Source organism: Argopecten irradians, chromosome 5, assembly GCF_041381155.1.
Source record: "Argopecten irradians isolate NY chromosome 5, Ai_NY, whole genome shotgun sequence".
In the NCBI taxonomy this organism is placed as follows: Eukaryota; Metazoa; Mollusca; class Bivalvia; order Pectinida; family Pectinidae; genus Argopecten; species Argopecten irradians.
The window spans coordinates 42,970,553-42,996,307 of NC_091138.1; the positions used below are offsets into that span (position 1 = coordinate 42,970,553).

General features: G+C 33.4%; 1 protein-coding gene across 1 annotated transcript; it reads left to right on the forward strand.

The window, feature by feature from the left end:
- Window positions 1–3,981: 3,981 nt before the first annotated feature.
- LOC138323941 (BLOC-3 complex member HPS4-like) lies at window positions 3,982–23,947 on the forward strand. The gene is made up of 13 exons (XM_069268892.1): window positions 3,982–4,141; window positions 10,766–10,868; window positions 11,868–12,014; window positions 12,556–12,663; window positions 14,328–14,453; window positions 16,487–16,581; window positions 16,999–17,059; window positions 18,108–18,132; window positions 18,379–19,691; window positions 20,146–20,220; window positions 20,687–20,744; window positions 21,151–21,259; window positions 23,003–23,947. Exons 1-13 carry the CDS (start codon window positions 4,122–4,124, stop codon window positions 23,178–23,180), a joined length of 2,418 nt encoding a protein of 805 aa, XP_069124993.1. The 5' UTR covers window positions 3,982–4,121; the 3' UTR covers window positions 23,181–23,947.
- The last annotated feature ends 1,808 nt before the right edge of the window (window positions 23,948–25,755 follow it).

A 25,755-nucleotide genomic window follows, 5' to 3' on the forward strand; every position in this document is an offset into this window, starting at 1 on the left:
CACCGGCTGAGCCGGGGGTACCTGACCAAAAGGGGGCCTGGTGGGGTCAAAGGTACTTCAATTTAGCTAATTTCCATATAAACGACTTTCTTCTCTGCAACTAAAGAATGAATCAAAGCACTTATAAATGCGCATCACTTATAGGGTTGGTCAAAATGATAGGGATGACCCCCGGGGCCTTAGACGGTCAATAGATGCGAGGTCAAAAGGCAATTAGGCTACCAATTTTCATATAAATTACTTATGTATTATATATTGTTGTGTAAGAAATAAACAAGAAAAAATCTAGAGAGAGAAATAAAACTGTGAATCAATACTGTTTGTTATTTGGTTTTTAGTATTTGGCAAATTAATTCAAATTTAGGTTATTTGATAAAGAGTCTTTCCTAGACAAATACAATTATAGACCTATGAGTTTGGCAGGCTGTTGATATACTACTAAACTAAAATCAAATAATGACCAAGGCAATAGCCTACAATATAAGGTCATTATTCAAAATTCTACCAGGATAGTATAACACAATATCGACCGAAATAGTAGTCCTTATTTTTTACCAAGTCTGTTTGCTGTCGTGTGTGATTTGTCTATCCTGTTTGGCAACGTATCCCTTTAAGTGACTTAAAAAAAACATAGAGCTGATACTGCTCCTGTGGTATTCAATGATGAAATGGCTTCTCAGTTTATTTTAATGAATTTATTGACCTTCATTCGATGGGAACACTCCTTGACCTTATTCAATGTCACAAGAACCAAATAGGCTAAACTCTGATATGCAGTGTAGTAACTTCTTTTCATTAACTAGAAGACCTGATATTGACCAAGTAGCAGGCTGTAGTAAATGAACTTGACCTTATATCGTTTAACTACAAATTTACCTTGGTGTAGAATAACTAACGCTTGTTCATTTCAATCGTATTGGTTCCAGACGTACATAAGCAATGATGTAGCATTTGATTTGTATCATCCTCGATACTCCAGGGGTTCCGATCACTTACGATCTCTACACCCCTGGACTATCTCATCGTAAAACTGGAGGCAACAGAACAGAACAGGTAATTTAGTCCTTTGATGTACATCAAAAGAGCCGTATAACGGTACACTGTGGTTGACTATGTGGCTTTGAAGTTGGGAGTCGCTCTCTCTATATGTCCTCAAAGGAAATCTTTGCTGGTCTGTGATTGGTCAAATATTTTCAGCTGAGCTGCCTTCAAATTTCACTATGAGATAGTCCAGGGGTGATGTAGAGATCGTAAGTGATCGGAACCCCTGGATTATCGAGGATGGATTTGTATGTACATCATTCCTATCTCCATAATTCTTACCCCGGTAGACGTGTAATTACAGAACGTCAAACAATTCCGAAAACTACAGAAAATATGCATAATTGTACTGGTACCATGTATGCACTACATCAAAGGATAATGAAACGTTATAGGACATGGCGAATGGCATTTGATCGAACTCTCTGACGTCCGATCAGCATTGTGGATGTAAATATTCATTTTATAGTGATTGGTAATGATACAATTGCATTTGTGTGGTAATTGAACTGCTGATCTATAGCTGATTCTTTGACAGAAGTCATGTACAATGCACATAGATGACTACAGCTAATTAAGGCGCATCTTGTACTTGTACCGTATTTTCCGGAGTATAAGTCGCACCTTGATTCCCTGTCAGGAGAGCGAAATATACGCCAGTGCGACTTACACATGGATGAAAACTAGTATCTGGTTGTTGTCTAGTTGTGTCATATAAAAACTGGAATATAACAATTTACAGGGTACCTTTTGCCAGTGGGTATTTACGCGACTTTTTGAAAGTGTAAAGGGTGGGGTCTTTAACTACAGAATCAGGTAGGGAGTCCCACAAGTTCATCACTCGCCGGCTAAATAAAACTTTTGAAGCATTTGTCTTGCTCTGGTTCTTAAAGAGCATCATACTATTGCCTCTAGGTCTAGTTGAAGACATGGTAAAAAGATTATCGATAAAGATAATTTTGTAGAGTAGGGAAAGGTAGTTGTCCTCTATATTTTGAAAAAATCAGATATTATTACAAACATATTAGTATGAGATAATTTTTTCTGTTATACAACTTGAGTACGTTTCAAACGTGTTTCTAATAATTTGATAAGGGTTTCTAAGTTAGATAATATTTTAGTATTGCAAATTGATATTAACCTCTTCATTTTATAAGCAGATGGGTATGTAATATAATAGTTAGCTATGGATTTTCTACAAATTTGACAGACATAATCATTTGTACAAGAAAATTGATGATGATATTCATTACCAACATTGGATACAAAGTGGACACAACCTGTGTTCACGTAATATTCTATTTCATCTGCCTATTTCTATGGGTAAAGATGTATTGCTAGTTCTAAATCTATAATATTTCCATCTGTTTCTACTGAGTCTAGTTAAGTACTTTTCAATCTGAAATTAATTTTTGAAAATTTCATAAGTTTGACCACGAAGAAAATTACTCATCTCTGTGAACCCTTGCTGTATATATTGGTCCTACAAAAGACAGTACAACGTTGCCTCTGTGTCCACATGTAATTGCAGTGTAAATCAAGCATTGTTCATGAAGTTTTTAATACACGACATTCATTTGAAATCAATAAAGTTATTTTCATATCAATTAAACTTAAGTTTTAGTAAGCATCCACGGTGCTTAGCTCCATTAGACAATGGACACATCCTGTGTCATATTGTATGGACTTCCGCGTTCATATACACTGCTTATGGACATTCAAAAAAATGTATGTGTACTCCAAGCTTTGACGTCGTGGTTTCCGTTGGAGTGTGACAGGTGGCCAGATATACATTTGTAAATTGATAAGAAAATGAATTTCCAATCTACAATATCCTTTACTCTTTCCGTACCGTAATTCCGGACCTGATTTTTATTGTAGATACAAAGTTTAGATTTTTGTTTGTTTGTTTGTTTGTTGTGCAAGAGTTTTACTACGAAAGCCGATTAGGCTCATTTTGGTCGGAGAGAAAAAAATTCGCGTAATTGCGTGAAACTTTCGCATTATTACTCGAAACTTTTGGCGTTATTACGCGAAACTTAAGCGTTAGTACACCAAACTTTCACGGTCCACGTGTAGGAAATAAACACACAGCGTTATTACACCAAACTTTCACGGTCCATGTGTAGGAAATAAACACACATGTTTCCATAGGCTATTTATTGAGAACATTTTGTTTATTCATTAGTTCACTACACATGGCTTGATTTTTTTTTCTTTCAGTCCTACAGTTATATATTAAAATGCGCTAAATTATTCATGCTTCGTAAACATAAATTTACATTTTCGTATTCTCAGGGGTTATATTTAGTTACTGCTATGTGTCAATATACCAATTTCATCATGTTACTCAAACTGTATATATTTCAATTAATTTATCAAAAATAAATAACTATAATATGATAATGGCTTAAACTGCAAGTTACGCTATAGTTTACAAATTTTGTATTAATTTAATCAACAGAGACAAAAAAAGGCAACAAAATGAAATACGTTTGTGTAGAACGAAAATAAAAGATAATACCAGAGATTTAAATATAATTATTTAAATCTTTGATAATACATAATGTACAAGGGAATCCGTCTTGAAAATCAGAATATTCTAAATGGTGTCATATATTATATAAAACAATGATGATACATTTACATGTACAAATTGCAATAGAAAATTACTAAAACTTTTGAAAAATACAGCCTTGTTCATGTACATATCTGCACGTATGTATATAAGATTCTTCTTGAAAAAAATCGTTTAAATAATATTTCCATATGTACATGCAATATAAAATTATAAAGAAATCGATAATTGCAACATAAATTGGACTTTATATATATTATAAAAACACTTAATTTTAGCTTAAAAAAATATGTCCCTTCCCTGTTGTGGTTCGAACCCTTTCTGTCATATCAATAATAGCGCTCAGTCGTACTGATCACGTGATTTAATATCATGTGACATAAAAAATGGCCGACGACAGTGCTTGTACCAGAGATCATGAATCGGTGCAATCTAAACGATTTAGAAGGAAATTAAGAAGTTGACGGGAAATATTTGCTGGTGACGACATGTTATATACACCATGGCCAGCCACAGACTCAGGTAAAAATTGGGGATAATACCGCGATTCTATCAGAACTGTCTGTTTACATTATGCATGTAACGGTCTAGATCTGCACACAGCCACAGGTAATCGGAAGGTGTAAACATTGCCTGTAAGGGATAGCACTAAGATTACACGTACACATTACAGCCTGATTAGGGCATCACAAATGAACGATAAGAATAACTTCCGCGTTCAAAGTATCAATGCATGCATCCAGGCAATGCATATATAAATATACACGTTTTCTAATATAAATACAATGTACAGTTGGAAGCAAACTAAACTTGGTATCTAGTGCACTTTGTAGTGCACACGTAGTGAACAACATAGTGCACTAGACTAAACATTGTAGTGCACTACGATGTTAACCCCAGTTCACTACAATGTTAACTCTAGTGCACTACAATGTTAACTCTAGTGCACTACAATGTTAACTCTAGTGCACTACAATGTTAACTCTAGTGCACTACGTAGTGCACTTCAGTTTTACAGTGCCTGTACGTGATACACACATGTTCCAGTATAACCTTACAAATACAAGTATATTCAAATTTGTGGTATAACTTATATTCATTTTGAAATAAATAAATGAATGAATTTTCCGGACACCATATGGATCCTTACAATTACTAACAATTGTAATATTGGGGATGAAAGTTATCCCAACAGTGTGCATGGACAATTAAAATTGTCAATTAGATAACTTGTATTTTTAGATACAGTGTTCACGAAGCTACATTTATTCCAGCTAGATTATAGGTTTTACTAGAAAATTTATACAGTATATTATCTTAATATTTGATTTTACGTACATTTCTTCATGTAATCACATCTTTTTCTTGGACTAGTATGAATGATGGTTGTATGTATACCTGAGCCAGCATGTTAGTTAAATTTCAGGTAAAACAATTCATGTCCAGAGGGCAGAATAAGTGTCAGAGTGGTGAAATACACATACAATATAGCTAGGTAGGTTTGGGGTGGGGCTGGGGTATAAAGGAGCCCAAGGGGTATTGTCTCGAAGCATGTTTTGAATACGCATATAGTTGTACATGTACGTGGGGTCGCTCTGTTCATGGTTGAACTGAGTAGATGCATAAAATTAACTATACAATGATTAATAAACCCTCCTCCCGATCTCCTCAGAAAAAAAAGATAAATAATAACAAACAAGATTACGCTCCAAACACAATGTGAATACATTGTCTTCATTTTGACAGGAAACAAACAAGGATTGTATCAATTTAATGTCAATTGAATGAATTTGCGTCTTTTGAGAAAAAAAGTTACTAGTATTGTATAAAATATTATAATTATTTATTAAAATATTAAGTTGAACTAAAACACATGGTTTCAAGGTAGTGCAGATATATATAGGACTATTACTAAATTAATCCAGGTACAGAAGGCTGACACAGCATGTTTATATATCTGTTGAAATGATATGCTATAATGGACCTCCGCTGGGGTTCGCGTTAAAGAAAAATTGTATACCTTACCCGGTGACGCCTGACTGATCAATCACCGGGTAAGTTGTCACCTTCAGGATGTGGGATGCATGGGGAAATGGGGCCCTAGGCCTAGTAACCATAACGACAGACCTGTGTGCCTAGAGTTTACAGTATACAAGTTATTTTTTGCGGGACAGTGTATACCTGTGTCCCCATGTTCAATGTACAGTTCATGTACATTTTGTATATCAGTGTATGTGACAGACTTTTGTACCAATTAAACATCAATCAAATATGATAACAATTAAATAATTAATATGTACATGAAAGTAGTTAAGTTAGAAATCCTTGATATATATATGATACAAATATTGTAAACACTAAAACACAAAATGAATTATATGTGACACATACTCCACATTATTTTAATGTACATGCAGGTCGATGATCATCACTTTTAATAAAATTGAAAACAATTTTTGCTGCTTAATTTTGATATAGATTTCATATGTTTATACATAGATAATTATATAGAAATAAATCAAAATTTAATACATCATTCAAAATATATTTCAAATATTATGATGTAATATTACATGTGTAGAAATATATGCTTAAACAGAAATAAGGATTTGATTTAAATAATTAGACTCATCAACAAGGTCTGTTTATCATATGGCATGGATTCGCAAATTTGATTGACTGATTGTCCCAATCGCACATGCAGCTGTTAAATAACCATATAAATTTCTTGCTAGAATTGATTAACAGAGTCAGAGACATATAAAATCTATATTTGTATGTCTCTGACAGAGTTATTTGGGTACAAAGGTAGCTATAATAATAAGAACGTTTCAATGAATTTCAACCTATTTTATTTCAGTTAAATTGTTGACTTTTGACAAAATACAAAGTTCTGTAACTTTTCAAAAATCAATACTCATAGGGCACCTGTTCAAAGGATTGAATCACAATTTTTGTGTTAATTGCATTGGCTTCATAGGTAATTACAGGATTAGGGGAGGGGCAGTCATGCATAACAAGACAGGTGATCCCTAGCTTGGTTCTTGCCCTGGAGCCTGGCCAGTACAGGTAAAATTCACCAAGGTATAATTTAATTTAATTTCTTTATTAGTTTAAGCTTTACAACTTATTACTGGTATATAAAAACACAATTCAGTTATCATATTATGTAATAGTGTAACATGTAAATGCTCATACTCTAATACTACATTGCACATTCACACACACATACACACACCCATTTTAACACGTACGGACGTATGTGGGTATAATAAAAGTGTAATAGCTAAAACTGCTAAATATACAAAATCTGACATTCTAAATGTGAAATACAATTATATATAGCTGTTAATTTCTAGAATGGCAAAAACAAAGATAAATGATTCAAATAAATAAATAATAAAATCAAATAAAAAAATTAATTAAATACATGAAATAAATTAAAATAAATATAGCTATTTATATCTAGAATACCTAATATTTGATCTGAGTAATAAATGTAGCTATTAGTAAATGTATTATAACAAGTATAAAATATTTGAAGCAGTATGTGAACTTAAAGAATATGCTAAAATTTCAGGTTTAAAAATGAATGTAGAAAAAACTCAAGTTATATGGATTGGGAGTAGAAAGTATAGTCAGGATTATTATTTACCTGAGCTAAATCTTCAGTGGGGAAAAGAAAAATTTACATTGTTAGGAATAGAATTTAGTGTTAATCTTCATGAGATCCCTAAACTTAATTTTGACAAAAAGCTAACTAAACTCAAATCACTGATTAAGATTTGGAATAGGAGGTCATTAACACCTATCGGAAAAATTAATATTATCAAATCTCTACTCATATCTCAATTTAACCACCTATTTATGTCACTTCCTAACCCTGATGATAAATTTATTAAGAAACTTAACACACTTTTATATGAATTTCTGTGGAATGGAAAACCAGATAAGATTAAAAGGGAAGTAATTGTTCAGAATTATTGTAATGGTGGCTTGAAAATGACCAATATTAGTGCTTTTATTAACTCTCTAAAACTCACTTGGATTAGAAGACTCTTTAAGAGTAATGAGAAATGGCTGATTATATTAAAAACTTTTGTTGATTTAGACCGTCTTGCAAACTGTGGTTCAGAATATATTCAGGTGTGTATAAACAGGTGTTCAAATAAATTCTGGATAGATGTTTTCAAATCGTGGTACATGCTAAATACAAAATATCATGATAATTTCTTACAAGAAAATATATTGAAAGTTCCTATTTGGTATAATAATAAAATTAAAATTGGTGGAAAAGATATTTGCTATAGGGCCTACTATCAGAAAAACATCTGCATTGTGAATGATATTTTAAAAGACGTAAGCACAGGCGAATTTTATTCATTTGCTGATTTTATTCAAAAATATCAAGTGAACACAAATTATTTACAATACCATAGTCTTATTTCCGCAGTGAAACATTTCCTTTCAGCATATGATGTATCTATTTTATAAGATTTCTTATCCTTATGTACCAATTAATCTACACTTCATTCTCAAAGACAAGAAAGGTTCTAAACTTTTTTATAATATCATTATAAAATCAGATATAGTACCATCTGTTACCAAAAAGTGGAATAATATTTTTGAGAACATTGATACAATAGCTTGGTGCAAAATCTACAAAATTCCTTTCTGGGTAACAGAAAACACAAAACTCCAGTGGTTTCAGTATAGAGTGATTCATCACATTCTTACTACTAACTCATTTTTGTACAAAATTGGAGTAGTTACTTCCCCTTTATGTATTCTGTGTAACACTGAACCTGAAACCATAACCCATCTATTATGGGAATGCAAAGAAACACAAAATTACTAGAGAGTCTTGAAACTTTATTGGCAGCCTTATATATTCCATTTTCATTTAATAAAAAAACTTTCCTTTTCGGTATCCTTCATCAGAATTCTTTACCTAGTAACAGAGTAGATAATGAAATTATAATCATTATAAAACAGTATATTTATAGAGTGAGATGTTTACATAATTCACTTAGTATTAACTCTCTCATAAACATTATTAAAGACAACTACATAATCCAGAAATTCATTTGTACATGTAAGGATGAAAACGCTAAACTTAAATTTGAAGGGGAATGGAAAAAATGGGACAAATTAGTTACGCTCTAGGCATTGGGATAAATAATACCTCATTGATTAACACTATTATTATAAGATATATGATTATGTAAAATATTTTGAGATTTATTAAATAAATGTTATATGTTTTATTTAATATTTATTCTCATATATATATATATGTGTGTGTGTGTGTGTGTTTTCCCCCTTCTCTAATAAATACTTATTCCTCAGATAATCAGATTTGAGTGAATTATCTCCCCTGATAACTGTGTATTCTGGTATATAGCCCCTCACAAAGCCAATATACTATTTCCAGTTTTATAAAAGAATGTTTTTGCATTAACATGTTTGCTTTATGTTTTACCATCCTACCCAATTTGTTCTAAAATAACATTCTCCTTTTTTTTTCTCTCGCTCTTCTTCTTCTCCTTTTTCCTCTTTCTTTTCTCATCTTTCTATCTATCATAATTTCTCTCTTTCCTATAATCAATACATAGTACTGTTACACATCATATTGACCAAATTATAAACTGTAATTAAAGCAAATGAATACAAAGATTTTTTCTTTTCTTTTCTTCAATATTTGCTGTTTTAATATATACTTGTTTATTGTACCCTTACAAAATGACATCACTTGTATACTGTATATACACTGTATATATCTGTAATAGATATGAATTTGTAAATAATTACAATAACACTTAAGCTTTATGCAACCTTATCAATTAAGAAAGTAATGTGTGTGAATGCAAGTTTTGAAATTTAAAAAGTATTCTGCGGGAATGTAAGTGCAATGTGATATGTGAATTTAAATGTATGTATGAATAAAAATTAGATATTTACTAAGTAAGAAAGTGCTTTATGTTGATGTAAATGTATGAATAGATAAAATGTTATACTTAAAAATTAGAAAGTACTGTGGGTATGTGAATGCAAGTTTAATTGACCAGGAAAGAATCTAAGCAAGTAAGAAGAGTGTTTTGTGTATGTATATTGATAATCTATACAGCATGAGAAAAAGCTATGCACGAGTGTAAGGGTACATGTATGATTACACACGTGAGAAAGAGCAAATATATATGTAGTATGTATGATGATCATTGATCAGTTATTTTGTGTACATTACATGTATTGATGAAAAAACTGAATAAAATGTAAATTATAAAAAAAAAAAAAAAAAAAATTGATCCTAATAAATAAATGAATTCATTTATTTTCTGAAAAAAAATTATCTAAAGAAAAGATGCATGTGGTCAAGCCATATTGCAGCTTACGGTATATTCTTTACTTTAATATTAAAACTCATATAAGGCTAAATTACTCAGATGAAACCCATATATGTACACCAATAAAAGTAACCATTTTATTTAATAAATTAATTATATACATACTAATTGACTTATTTATGCTAATTTTTAAATACAGAGTACATTTGGTAATTCATCTGATATAATTGAAAGATATTTAAAATCATTCAATGAAATATACATGAACAGATTGTACATGTACAATTTGTGCAATAAGTAGGAGTATCAGGCTCATTTATCTTGTGCACTACGATGTGAACTCTAGTGCACTACAGTGTTAACTCTAGTGCACTACGTTGTTAACTCTAGTGCACTACAATGTGAACTCTAGTGCACTACAATGTTAACTCTAGTGCACTACGATGTTAACTCTAGTGCACTAGCTAGTGAACCGGAGTTAACTTCCTTGCGCACTCCAGTGCACTTCACTAACAAGTTTAGCTTGCTCCCAACTGTACATGTACGTTAGTTTATTTATGATTACACGGCGACTTTTACCTTAGTATATAGAACGATTTGACGTACATGTAGCTAGGCGCTTACAACTTTTATAATTGCGATGTGTAATGCTTTATTATATGGTACATGGGTAAAGTGCTCAATTAAAACCACTAGAACTTATTTGTTTTGTAAAAGTTTAGTTGCTATTAAATTACGTCGTAATTATTGTTACATATGTATAATTAACCACATTTACAATAATCAGCAATGTTAATTACAGAACGACTGGAGAGGTGGGTGTTTTCTTTATCTATGACCATGATGTGTTAAAGCGAGAGGAAGATGACATGAAAGATGCTATCCTCTACTTTTATCCTCCATATGTAAGTATAACGAAAAAATAAAAATACTCTGCATCATGGTACAATAATGTACTTTTAAAATAATTTAAGTCATAAGATTTTTGCCAGTCATTCAGTTATCGCTAAGCTAGGAATTGATAAAATAGGAGCTAATTATAACAGTTTCTAAATATAATTGCTAAAATAAAAGTGGCAAAATAATAATGGTATTATACTTTTCTAATATCAGTACTAGTTTATACATGTGCTGTATTCGCTGTACTTGGCGCCCAGGGAGCTTAAAAATTTGTAACAATTAAATATTAATTTGTATGCATTAAATGTGTAATGATTCACCAATGCATCAATGTATTGCATCGCTTGATGGTGAATCGATGCATCATGTGCAGTTTATTAGTATCGCGATACCTAAAAATAAAAGTTGAACATTGGATTATCTTCTTTTGTCAACATCAGCCAAACTTTGTTAGTAACAAAATGGCAAAATCCCACGAATAGCAAAAGACTAAACTTGTGTAAGCACTCGAGCCTATAGGCCATTTGCTGGTCGTATTTCGCGTTTCTATCTACTAAATCTAGAAACGAAACATGGGAAATGAATGAAAGTCGCGTCTTTTGTAATGAGTGTAAGCAAAGCTAAAATAATCTGAAAATACAACTAACCTAACAATACATTTACAACGACACCACAACATTCGAATTGTCTATCAAAATATTGCTATACACATCGTACCGTGAACCCTGTATCGTGATACGTATCAAATTGTCACATACCTCGTGATACACAGCACTAATATGCATTGAAAGAATTTCATAAACTATTTCATTTTAGAACCCGGGTACTAAATTTTATGCTGGTAATGTATATTACATACAATTATGTTGAAAAAAACAATGCAGTTTTCTTAAATTGTCCATACATGTACATTGTATTTTTTATTATTATGCTCATGTAAATATTGAAATTACGCCCTTGCGGAAATAACTAGCATACTGTATTAAGAATTTCTTGTTTTTTAGATCTCCATAGATGACCAGTGTTCAGTGTGTGGTCAGTTGATGGGAGTGTCAGAATTCCTTAAATCAGCTATCAGCAAGTCTGCTCCGTCAATTTTCAAACTACATCAGGAAAAATATTGTCTCAAAAGAGTGAGAAACTACACATTTGTAAGTATGAATCGCTAATTTCCTAATAAATATTTATAGTAGTATTTCATTATATACATGTTTGCATATACACACCTACATATATTTACATATCCCCTATATAGTCAACAGGAGGGGAGTTGCATTTAAATTAGTGTAATCGCAATGACATATACGGATATGAAATCATACAAACCCAGTGCAGGATCGGACTACTTCTAGTTCACTCTTCGGTAAGATTTTGCATCATATGATTATCTAAGTAAACTTTAATTAATTAGTTTACATTTTACCTTTTCACAGATGACAGATTTTCTTTGAACTGATAATAAACCAAAAACAAATATTTTGGTCTTCTGCTTTTACAGACATATTCTACATGAAGTGTTAAAGCGTAATACATGTATCATAATCTAGTGAAAATAATGTACATCTTGTAATTTGTGCTCACAAATTAAAGTAATGATGTCACAATCAATGCCTGCCCACAAGGGAGATAACTTTGTAATATACATGTACAAAGATGAAATAGATCTATAGATAATCTTTAACTTGTTGACAGGCATTAGAAGGTCGGCCTACAGACAGTAATGAGCTACTGAAGAGACAACTCTCTCACCTGTATCAGGGATTTGTGTTTATCTACGGAGACATTGATAATATCAGACAGGTAAAGTTTTAATAGGAGATATGTAAATGTTCATCTTCATCCGAAGTGAGCACTTCATTCACATTGAACAAGAGCATCTTTTATGCTACATTACGCTGTAAATCAACTTATTTCTGCATTTCGTATTTTTCTGTGGAAATGTTTCAGATAAAGACTTATTGGTATTAAGAAGGTCTCTGTCATGCTGCAATATTGTAGCTCAAAAGACTTTTTGACAGAAAATGGTGTCGTCTTTAGAGCTACAATTGGTGCCTATTACTGCTAATGGAGCAAAGTAATGATTATATATTTATTGCCCAGACGGTAGGGAGACATGACGCTTTGTTTACCCACGGCATGCCATATTTCCCGAGGGCGTAGCCTGAGGGAAATATGACTTGCCGCGGGTAAACTAAGCGTCCTGTCTCCCTACCGTCAGGGCAATAAATTGTATATTATACCGAACAAATAAAGTTTTTCTCGCGCTTAAATACTAAGTCTAACATAATGGCTAGACTTTAAGTTGTTTGCCCAAAACACTGTTGCCGTGTTGGGCTAACGTTACAGATATATTTAAATAAGAAGTTAGACCTACCATATCTTTCAGCCAAAATCAACTCTATTTAGCATGTTACATCATATAAACATTATATGGAGTATAATTGTGTTATCTGTATCCTTAATCATAAGAATATTAATACATTTCCTCGGACGAAAGCGTCGTCTGCCATCCATTTTATTTGTTATCGGAATACCTCGGAGAGTTCCATTACACGAACGATAACTCTTGCTAAACATATGAGGGTCTCCGCATGGGGGAAACATAATTTTTGAACATGACGTTCAACGGAATACACAATGTTTTGTCGGGTCGCCCTCACATGTGACGTCTCTCGACCAATCAGCGACTGTGACACATCGGTGAGGTATAATAATATGCAAACCATTATAAAACGTTTGTTTGCATTTTTATTATACTTGTTTGATATCGCTTACCTTCTAGGGAATAAAACTGAACCACATAAAATATCAAATTCTCATCAAGGCATTATTTTTTACATAATACATATGAAGGTCTTTCTGAAGGAAATTTATACGGCAAGTCCACAAATTGTGAATTTGACGTCTTGTGAGCGGTACGGTAGATATTAAGAATGGTAGTTATGTTTGTTTTGGACAAAAATCATATGTAAATGCATGTATACGCATAAAATATATGAAAACCTACAAAAAAGTAAAGAAAACGATGCCCGAGTGATTTTCGGAGGCAGTGCTCCACTACGACACATAGGGACCAATTCATACTCGGCCGAAAGGTATAGTAGGCCGGGTACGTATATTCGTTCAAGGTCTCTGTCACATGAAATTGAATTGTTGTAAAATTGCAAAAATAAGTTGGTTAACTGTTAATATCATTATTCGTAGCTTAATTTTACATAAAACTGCAGAAAGTAACATACAACTTCTAAGAAAAATTGTATTTGATAATAACTTCATTCTCTTTTAGCAAGTTGAAAAATCATTACAACTCAATTTCAAGTAAATTGTTGACATTGTGTGTCATAGATGGCGGAATCTGCTGTAATATATATAATTCCATTCTTTGTTGCCAATTTTTTAACCTTTCTCAGGAGTACCCTTCATGCTGCCATATGAACTGATTTTTTCTGACTTTTTTTCTTCAGCAATTCCAGACCCATCTTGGATTCCTGGCGGAGATGAAGGCATTATGGGAAATGTTGTTTCCCTCGGCCAGCTGTCTGAGTGTCAATCACATCGAACGGGTGTTCCAGGTTCTTCCTTCCGTCGAGGTAATTGTCTTTAACACTGATGACTATACAATCTCTAAAACCTTTAGTTAAAAAAATATTCTGTGCACTAATGCAATTCAGAAAACTTTCTTTTCTCTTTTCTGAAATTTCTCTTTTTTTTAAGTGATTTATGAATTATAAAAGACATATCACAAATGAAATGAAGGGATTTTACATGTGGTTTGAATTGCTATATTTTACCCAATAATCGCCCCCATACCTATAAAACACCCCTCCCCATTTTTGAGGCCTAGTTTTCACTGGCCTTAAATTAAATGCAGAATGAATGTACGGAAACCAATTGTTTCTTTATTTGATTTTTTTGTTTTTGCAAATTGATTTATGGCCTACTTTGTGCAATAATGTTATGAAAGGCTAATCTAACTTTGGGTCCATTAAGCGCCCTGTTATTTTATCATTTTTAGCCCACCATCATCAGATGGTGGGCTATTCAAATTGCCCTGCGTCCGTAGTCCGTCGTCCGCTTGTTTCACTATTCTTAAAAACTCTGAGGATTTTGTCCGTCCTATTGGCCATACAGATTTTGGGCTTGTTATCACTTGATTTTTCTTAAAAACTGCTGCAGGGATTTTGTTCAAACTTCACATGGAGGGTCCCCTTGGTCCATATTTGTGCCATACAGATTTTGAGGCTGATCGGAAAAACAAGATGGCCGCCAGGCAGCCATCTTTGATTTTGGCAGTTGAAGTTTGTTATCGATATTTCTTGAGAACTACTGAAGGGATTTTGTTCAAACTTCACATGGAGGTTACCCTTGGTCCCTAGTTGTGCCATACAGATTTTGCGGCTGATCGGAAAAAAACAAGATGGCCGCCAGGCAGCCATCTTTGATTTTGGCAGTTGAAGTTTGTTATCGATATTTCTTGAGAACTACTGAAGGGATTTTGTTCAAACTTCACATGGAGGGTACCCTTGGTCCCTAGTTGTGCCATACAGATTTTGCGGCTGATCGGAAAAACAAGATGGCCGCCAGGCAGCCATCTTTGATTTTGGCAGTTGAAGTTTGTTATCGATATTTCTTGAGAACTACTGAAGGAATTTTGTTCAAACTTCACATGGAGGTTACCCTTGGTCCCTTTTTGTGCCATACAGATTTGAGGCTGATAGGAAAAACAAGATGGCCGCCAGGCGGCCATCTTGGATTTTGATAGTTTAGGTTTGATATCCCCATTTCTCAAAAAGTGCTGAAGGGATCTTTCTCAAATTTAATATGTAGGTTCCCCTAGGGCCCTTGTTGTGCATATTGCATTTTTGGACCAATCAGTGAACAAGATGGCCGCCAGGCCGCCATCTTGGATTTCGATAGTTAAAGTTTGTTATGGCTATTTCTCAGATAGTACTGAAGGGATCTGTCTCAAATTTCATATGTAGGTTCCCCTAGGGACCTAGTTGTGCATATTGCATTTTTGGACCAATCGGTGAACAAGATGGCCGCCAGGCCGCCATCTTGGATTTCGATAGTTAAAGTTTGTTATGGCTATTTCTCAGATAGTACTGAAGGGATCTGTCTCAAATTTCATATGTAGGTTCCCCTAGGGACCTAGTTGTGCATATTGCATTTTGGGACCGATTGGTTAACAAAATTGCTGCCAGGCCACAGCCATCTTGGATTTTTATATTCAAAGTTTGTTATCGCTATTTCTCAGAAAGTATTGAATGGATCTTTCTCAAATTTCACATGTAGGTTCCCCTAGGGCCCTAGTTGTGCATATTGTGATTTGGGACCGATTGATCAACAAGATGGCCGCCAAGGAGTCATCTTGGATTTTGATAGTTGAAGTTTGTTACCGCTATTTCTCAAAAGGTACTGAAGCGATCTGTCTCAAATTTTATATGTAGTATGTTTGAAAAAGTTTAAAAAGTAGAGAAAAGATCCATCTTTCCTTTGTCAGATATAGATCATTCTTTGGTGGGCGCCAAGATCGCTCTGGGATCTCTTGTTAAGCATCCTAGGCACATATTTGGCCGAATACAGTACATATTTGTTAATTCTATTGACTGAATTTTACTAGGTAAACAGTGACCTTTTCCTGCAGACCTCAAACATCCTTCAATCCAGCCAGCGAAGGCAAGGAGTCACATTGGGAGCTGTTCTATATAAACAGAAGTAGGTCAGAGGTCAAAATAGGTCAAAGGTCAGATTAAGGTCACAAAGGATCACAAAGACATGAAATGTCTGTTTTTTTTATATTTAATTAGGTTTGGAGGTTAACTAAACAAAATGGATACATGTTTCTAAAATCAAAGCTTAAATTTTTAGGGTCAAAGACTGAGGTTGTACAGATGCATTTTATATGTTTATAACCATGAAATTTTAGGGCCATTGGTCTATGTATTAGACCATAGGAAGTACACGCCACACAGACAAATCATTTCAAATCTAATCCATAAATTTGAAAGATGAAGTGTTAAAAATTGGTTACAGGTGTAAAATCAAACCAAAAACATATTTTTAATCTTTCAATGAAACCATGCAACCTGTATCGCCTTGAATTTGTAATCTTATGATTTCATCTCTCAACAGAGTCCTATGTACACAGATGTCACCAGAGTTGACTAGGAAACTGATCCTCATCCGTCCAGAGGTATGTAATCAAGTCTTCTATAAAATGTTTGAAATGGATATCAGAGTGTCAAAAGAGTTATTGTTATAAACGTCAAAAAGTCAGTTCAGTTGAAAAAAATAATTATGATAATCAAATCTTATCTGCTGCAAAAAAAAAAGTATTTTTTGGAGAGGTTACTAGTTTGTACGTAGGTGTTCTAGTTTGTTGGTGTTAGTTATGCTGTAAATCTACTTTCTACTTTCTTTTGTGTGCCATTTACTTTTGCGAATTTCAGGATCCAAGTAAACCAGCAAAAGTTTATTGGCTGCATATCAAAAATTATGTCATTTATATTGATAGGAATGTAAATTCTTATTTTTAAGTCCACAAATATTTATCTTAAGTTTGCGACTTTGTTTTAATGTAGAAATCTAAAATGTTAATAGTCGCGAAAGATAGTTAGTTTACAATAATGTGACCAAATAAGGTGTATGTGACCAAATAAGGTGTGATGTTTCTTACATTAGACAGTATATTACTGTTAATTGGAATGGGTAAGTAAACACATAATTAGGATGCTGTTAGACGCTACCATATGCACCATATCAACTACAGGGTAGGATGTTCTTAGTCGCTAGATGTTTTAAAGATGCTCCAACACGTGACCGACAGAGCGTAATTGCAGATGTTAAATTGTGTATATCTGGCATCATCAGCTGAAAATAAACATTTCCTCTTAATAACATATATATGCTTTAAATTTTTAATATCATTTATGATATTTTATTTAATTATTTGTGATTAATAAGGATGAAATGACTACATTTTCATCTCCAGAAAATTATTTTCTCAATTTTGAAAGCAGATTGATCCTCTATGAAACAAACAAAAGAATACAGATCAGTATTTTAATCAGACTGAATGTACCATGATGGATATTACCGTAATGTAATATATATATCTATCTTTAACCACGCTATTTTAGTACAACATCACAAAATTAAAATTATCCCAATGTCGAAATATCCCAATTTATTGACTTTCTAAATGTTAAAATAGAATGTATTGTATTATGTTTTTGTTACAGTTACCCTGTGCTGAAGTAAAAACTGGTGAGTGTAACTACTGTTTTAAACATATTTTTTTTTAAATTTTGTATTTAAAAGATACATGTATTAGGAACTTAAATTGGCACATTTTCTTTTCAAGTTCTTACATTTTTATTACGTACTTTATACTCAAATTTAAAATATAAAAGAAACACACATACAAGACATTTTTGAACATCAACTTCATCAAATACCTTGTATATATACCTAAGCTAAGTTTCTTTAATTTGATGTTTGTTATGTGATCAGATTTCCCACTTCCTCTTGGAGTGCGGCTTGTCACCGTGTATTTAACAGACGAGGAATATACGGCCATCAAACCACAACACAGTCTAAATTCACATGGACAATACAGACATAGTGAAAGCTCAAAATTTGTCTGGGACAAAGCTTCTGTGGGACCCAGCAGAAAATCAGAGTCACCGAGACGTTTTACAAAAGATGATTCGAACATACGGCGTCCTAGTTCCAGGAGCGACAGAAACTACAGTGGAAGAAGTTCAAATATGGAAATAATTCCAGAAATTCCATCGTCTACTCTGTCAGAAATTACTTATGTGGAATGTAAAGAAAAGGTGGTACCGTCTGAGAAATCTAGTAAAACTGATATATCAGAAATATTGGAGAACACACATCTGACAGATTCAGCGTCATTGCAAAAGAAAATCATAGTGACTGTTTCAGGGGAAGATAGTGAAACTATAAGTGACTTAGAAGACAATGAGGAGAAAACCTCGCCGAAAGTTTCTCAAATTCGAGTTGATGATTCAGAAAAGAATATTTCTATGAGATTGAAAGCTGATATTATTGTTCACCATTATGCAGATGAGTTTGATGGAAAACCTATGGAAAGTAGCAAAAAATTGCCAAATATTGTCACAGATCATGAAGGCAGTGCAGCTGTAATTATGGAAACTGATAGTGTTTCACTTTCACCCTCTCCCAAAAAATCATCAATGCAAGAAAGTGGATGCAGAAATGAACCAGGAAATGATGAAAATAAGCACACTATGAGTGAGAAAAAGGAACAATGTTCACAATTGGAACAATCCAAGAGAGAGGATTCAGTGATCGGAAATTATTTAACTGAGAGAAAACGGTCAACAGGCATTGTTTCCGAGTCGGAGGAAACTGGGACAGAAAGCATGTACGAGACTTCCATTATGAGTGCTGATGAATCATTCGTTAGTTATCTGTCATCTCCGGAGAATGAGGAGAACAAAGAGACTATGGTTTTCAAGGGAAGTAACTACGAGACAACTGGTGAGGAATCTGGTGCAGAGAACACTATACCTCTTCTGAAAAACCCGAGCAATATTGCTGGTAATGTGACGACAGACACTCCAGATACATCTATAGAAACAGTACATAATTCTGGGTCATTCGAAAGTCAGGCAACAGGGTCTACTGCGGAGGCAGATCAGGACCCAGAGTTGAACTGGTTACCACGGGAACACGGCCTGCATGAACTGACACTTTATATTCAACGTCATTCTGATGTTTGTCTCATGTTACTGATGGAGGAGGAATCCACTACCGATGAAAACGTTTTGAGTGCCTTGGTAAGTTCTAGTTGTTTTGATTTTAGTTCCAATTTGAAAATAAAAGTTAATTATAATAAATAATTACTTGGTAACTAAATATGTTATTTTGAAAATTTTAAAAATTAAGTTAGAATTCTGTTTCAGGTAGTACAATGACTCATTTTTCCTCATTTTTCCTGCCATTTTAAGACATGCAAATCAATTATAAGTTGTGAGGTAATTTCTTACTTCTAAATTTGATTTATGTTATAAAATGAAAGACATTTGCTTCTGATAGTTTTACCATGATGATAGTTTAATCTTCAAAAAAAAACCAAAACGAGTTTTTCATTCTTGATAAGATTTTAAAGCATGATTATTTTTGTGTTACATCATTAGATGTTTTATTTGCATTTTTTTCTTTTTGCTCTTTATTTATTTCTGATCATAACATGTACATCATAATTGATTAATACGTTTTTTGGGGTTTTAGTATAAAAGTTCCCTGGCAAGCATGGCAGAGTTGGATTACTATGTGAAAGAATGTGTTTCACAATCTTCTAACGAGGTTGGTATACATACATCCTTGATACTCCAGGGGTTACTATCACTGACCTTACATCCACCCCTGGACTATCTCACAGTAAAACTGAAGGCAGTTCAGGAGAAAAAAACTGACTGATCACAGGCCTGCAAAGACTTCATTTGAAAACTACAAAGAGAGTGACGTCCAACATCAAAGCCACACAGTCAACTACTTTGTACCGTTATACAATTTCTTTTGATGTACATCAAAGGGCTAAATTACCTGTTCTCTTGCCTCAAGTTTTACTATGAGATTGTGCAGAGATGGATATAACGACAGTGATAGTTACCCCTGCAATATCCAGGATTAGTTGTACCCATACAGAAATCATACACATGTTAAAAATTGATTAATTGATGTTCCTATTTTTGTTCAATTTCATTGGGTTATCTTTTCCCAAACTGTAAATCAGCTACTAAATTCATTCCTGTTTTGTTTTTAATTTCAGGGTTTCATGGATAGCTACAATTTCCTTAGATACGATTCATTTTTCCAAACAGTAAAAGGTTTGTCTTTGTTTACAAACAATGAACCATACTAGTTGGTATAAGCTTTGTATGGACGTCAAAACCATAAAATGTTTAAAAATATTTAACAATTACATTTATATATCCATATTACAAATTAATATATTATTTGTTTCATCTCAGATTCAATTGTAATGGTCTTTTTTCTATAATTTGGTCATGTAGTTGGCATGATGACCATAAGAAATGTAAGCAAATTAAAAAAATGGTTCAGCACTTTTGAAAAAAAAATTGTAAGAAAAAAATAGAGTATAGTCTAGATCTATAAATTTATGGATAATATGAAGTCGTTTAAAATTCTTTTTGATGTGAAATTAAAAAAATATGTTTGAAGGATGGATGTTCCCAATGATAATCAGATGAAAAACTGTGTTTATTCTTCTAGGTAACTCCCTGGAGCCTTTGACGGGAGAAGATGAAGAGTTCCATCGTCTTGCTGGACAGATGCACAGTGATTTTGAGGACAATCCAGAGATGGCCAATGTCATATTTAGGTGGGTCTTACTATAAACCAATTTTCTTTCACATGTGATTTATATTCACAATTTTTGCAATTAAGGTGAATTTGTGAAAGATTCTCCCCATGAAATCTATATCTTCCACAGTTCTTGCACAATTAAGTTGAAAGGTACAGTATTTCCATTCAATGTTAAATCTGGGAAACTTAATCTACATGAAAATGCTTTGAAAAGGAAGTTACAAAATTAAGAATCCTTGGCAGAAAGCCGGTTAAAAGTATATATGCAAGACTGCAGTATTTTCATTTTTCAAAGCATGGAGATGCTAAAACTGACTTAGTATTTCTACTGAAAGTAGACATAGTCAAAAAACCTGTTCAAAATCAAAAAGTGTCAGGGCAATTGTATGTAGAGAGAGTGATGACATTAATTCATTCCCCAAATAAGTCATTAAATCTAGTCAATCTGATCTTAAACTGGATTCAAAGTTTTTTATGACATGTAAGAACCCTAATATCTGTCATTGATTGTATAGTGGAACTCGGTTAAAACGAACTCGAAGGGACCGAGATAAAACTTCGAGTTATCCGACTGTTCGAATTAAGTGAGTTCTCATGTCTAATGATGATCTCTTTTCTTGGTATATATAGACCAGTTCCATGTCGTAAAATGATGTGAACAAGAGAGATGTCAAAATCGCCGATTGTAGTTGCAAAATTATAACAATAAAACCGAGATATATATTTCAAATGCTGTTCTACAGCAGATTTATGGGGAAAAAATCTGCATTTTCGGCGAACTCGTTGTCCAAAAAATCTCATTTTGAGTTATAAGAACATTTTATTATGATTTTTGTAATTCGGACCCAAAATTTACTTTGTATTTTCCGAGTTCTTCGAGTTTTCCGAGTTCTTTAAACAAAGATAAAGAGGGAATTCGACCGGGACCGGCAAAGTACTTCGTATTAAGCTGGGTTGTCGAATTATCAGAGTTCGACTGTATATCTCATTATTCTGAATCAGGCGAAACATCACATTACATTTATGTGGTGCGAGGTTGGTAAAAATGATAGAAAGTCCATGCGACCATCTCTATTAAGAGACCCTCTGCTCTAAGTGACCATTTGAATTCCCCCCGAAGCGTTTTTCCTCTATATTTTAACTCTATTAAATGACCAGTTCTTTTAAGTGACCAGCAACCTCATTTTTCATTCCCTGTGGATGCCGAAATCTGCATTCGGGACCAGAAATTTCTAAAATGACCGCCATTACGGCGTTTTGCCATATACAAATTTAACATTATATTGGACAAGTCCCGAATGTATCTTTTAATTAATTTTATGCATTATGTCAATTTAAGATATGATTGAATTAAAATAATAACAAAAAGACACGAATTAAAATAATAACAAAAAGACACTTTTTAATTTTATTGTACAAGATGTATTTTGATTTATTCAAGAAGCTAAAACACATATAAAATTATTTTGAAAGACATCAACATCAAAACATAGATGACCGGTCATCTTAATTCAGATCAGTATGAGTTTTTCTTTTAAGAGACTTCTCTCTATTTAGAGAGCACTTTCCATTAGGTGGTCTCTTACTTAATACAGATAGGACTGTAGAACATATCAGCAAGTTGTTGAAGATATATTTTATGAAGATCTATAACTGAACAATGTAATAGTTATTCACCAAGATGCACAAAACTACTTCAGAATAGAATCTCTTTTGTAAAGAAATCTACATGTAATTGTATTCAATATCCTCTTTGTAGGTCTCATGGAGGCAGTTGCTATGGAAACAAAACCATTAACAACGAAACCTATTTCTGTATGACCAACCAAGCAGATACAAGGATTGAATCAGGACCATTGAGCAAGGACCCGGTATTCTCACTTGATCTGCTCGCTCGACAGAAACTCTCCAAAACCTACAAAATAACTCTACTGTGATATTGTCTCTGTAGTGGCTCGGGCCGTTGCATTGCCAGTCAGTATAAACAGCACGTATTACTATACATACGTATATCAACTTAATGAATGAAATGGCGAGTACTTGTGGTACAACCAAAATTGATCTCACCTTGAATGAAAATCGTGGAGATTCTGAGTCATAATATGCGATATAGAATCAGGTCTTGTAACTTATTATTATATGTGGAGAATTCCAGAAAAAAAATGATGTGATATTTTACTCAAACATTGCTTATCATCATATGAATCTTTTCAAGATTTCAAAGATGCACGCAAGTATAAAAAATCAAATAAATTGGTTCACTATATTCTACAGTATGTACTATGTACAATGTACCATACTTTCGCAATACGTACAATATTTAGGACATATTCACTATATGACCATATAAAATTATCGGTACCTTCATAAACAAAATGTAGATATTTCAAAATTGTTGCCTGATCGCTATACAGATACATGTACAGATTTTGAATACAAAGTTACTTTGATTATAAAATGGTGAAAAAGTTGAACCGCAAAAAAAACGATGATAATTGCATTTTATAGGAAATGGTATAAGTAGGCTAAATATATCCTTATAAACCTTTGCTAAATGTAATTTCAAATGTGATTTTTTGGGAATTGAAATTATATTCTGGAATGCTAAATCATGCCTGACCACTAAAATGCATATCATTTACTAAATGTCTGGCCTCAATACTTGATTGAAATGAGCTATTAAAATATCTACAATGATGAACAATTGGATTTCATTGGTTATTTTTTCTGTAGCATTTTCAGAGAATATTTATTTGATGTATTTTATTAAAAACGAAAAATAAGGCAAAGTAAAACCTGCTATAAAGGACACCTGTCTATAAAGGACAAGTTTGTTTTGATAATTTTGATGTCCTTTATAGACAGGCTTGACTGTTATTTTGCGCCTATCAGGATTGATTTTGTCAGTACTATCAGTATTCAAGAAGTATTGATTCCGTCAGAAATAGTTCAAGGTTACATTTAACTGCGTTCAAGGTTATATTAAGCAAAGTTCAAGGATACATGTACATTTAGCTGAGTTCAAGGTTACATTTAAATGAATTCAAGTATACATTCAAATGAGTTCAAGGTTACATTTAAATGAGTTCAAGGTTACATTAATTTTATTAACCGAGTTCAAAGCTACATTTACATGAATTCAAGGATACATTTAGCTGAGTTCACGATTACATTTAAACGAGTTCAAGGTTACATTTATGGTATGTCAAGGCATGGAGACAGAACCCAGATCCTACCTCACAGGGGCTAACGCTCAACCGAAGGCAAAAGTGAGGTGGTGTCAAGGTAGACGTTAGGAAGAACAAAGTCAGTTAGTAAGAGGAGAAAAACTTTATGTTGTGTCTCCTGTAAAGTGGAACTCTTGCCTTTTTCAGTGCTATCTCACTGACTCTTGCCACCGACAACAACGAAGCAAACCACACCCGATCACATTACACTGGCAACCAAAATGCAATCATCACGCATTCTTTATGCTGACTGCTAATTAGTTACAAAAACTACCACAATATAGTATGTTTTGGCCTTGGGACAATCCGCAACCTTCCTCGCATGGCGAGCGCTCAACGAAAACTGAAAGTGAGGTGCTGTCAAGGGAGAAGATGGGAAGAAGGAAGAAAAGAAAATATTAAATCATATTTAGTCACCTTTTACGATCATGCAAATAATAGGTATATTTCTAACGACATTGACAGTCATACAGTCTTGTATTCATGGTTAAGCTGTATGATACTTTAAGAAATAACTACAAGAGACCTGAAAATAGAGTTTCTTCGTGTTTTTTCTGCTTACTATAGACTGTCGGAGTAGATTGAAATGTGCTGCGATGATTGCAGCTATGGAATCTATAATAGATGCAACACAAAGTGGAAGAGAAATACTGTATATATGAAAGTTAATAATCAATGAAACAAGACCAGTAGCTGTGACTCACTTTTCGACAAAATATCGCAGGTACCATAGAAATGTAACAAGTGGGGAGAAAATGTAGCGGCCAGACCAGGATTTGAACCTGGGACCGGAAACACTAGCCGAATGATATACTAATTGGTCTTAAACTCAAAGTGCATATGGTCACCGATGATCGACCCAGTCCACTCACGCTACAAATATTTATATATCGGATGCATTTAATTTTGCAAACTTCAGTCACTCTTACCTACGAGAACTATTCGAATATTTCTAGATACATAGCAAATTGAGATCTACAGTAGGTGGAGCGATTCATACTTGCGTCAAATTTTGTAATGATATGTCTTCGTAACCCAAAGGACTGACATAAGCCATCGGAATACAATATACTTTGATTTGATTATCTTTAAGTATTCACGTTCTGCATGCACTGTTGCACAAGAACTGTATGTCTTTTAATTTGACCGGGTATACTAGATCTTTATATAGCTACAGCCTTTTAATTACCTAGTGTTGGTAGTAGACTAAAGGTTACACCCTTGTGCACACGGAGTGCACTACGTTTAGACTACAGGTAGACACGGAGTGCACGAGGTTTAGACT

Bases quoted from the DNA above. Each gene is read 5' to 3' on its own strand.
- LOC138323941 (XM_069268892.1), top strand. From the start codon at position 4,122: ATGGCCAGCCACAGACTCAG. The intron at 14,454-16,486 runs GTAATTGTCTTT...GAATTTTACTAG, and splicing joins AGGTTCTTCCTTCCGTCGAG to GTAAACAGTGACCTTTTCCT. The intron at 21,260-23,002 runs GTGGGTCTTACT...TCCTCTTTGTAG, and splicing joins ATGGCCAATGTCATATTTAG to GTCTCATGGAGGCAGTTGCT.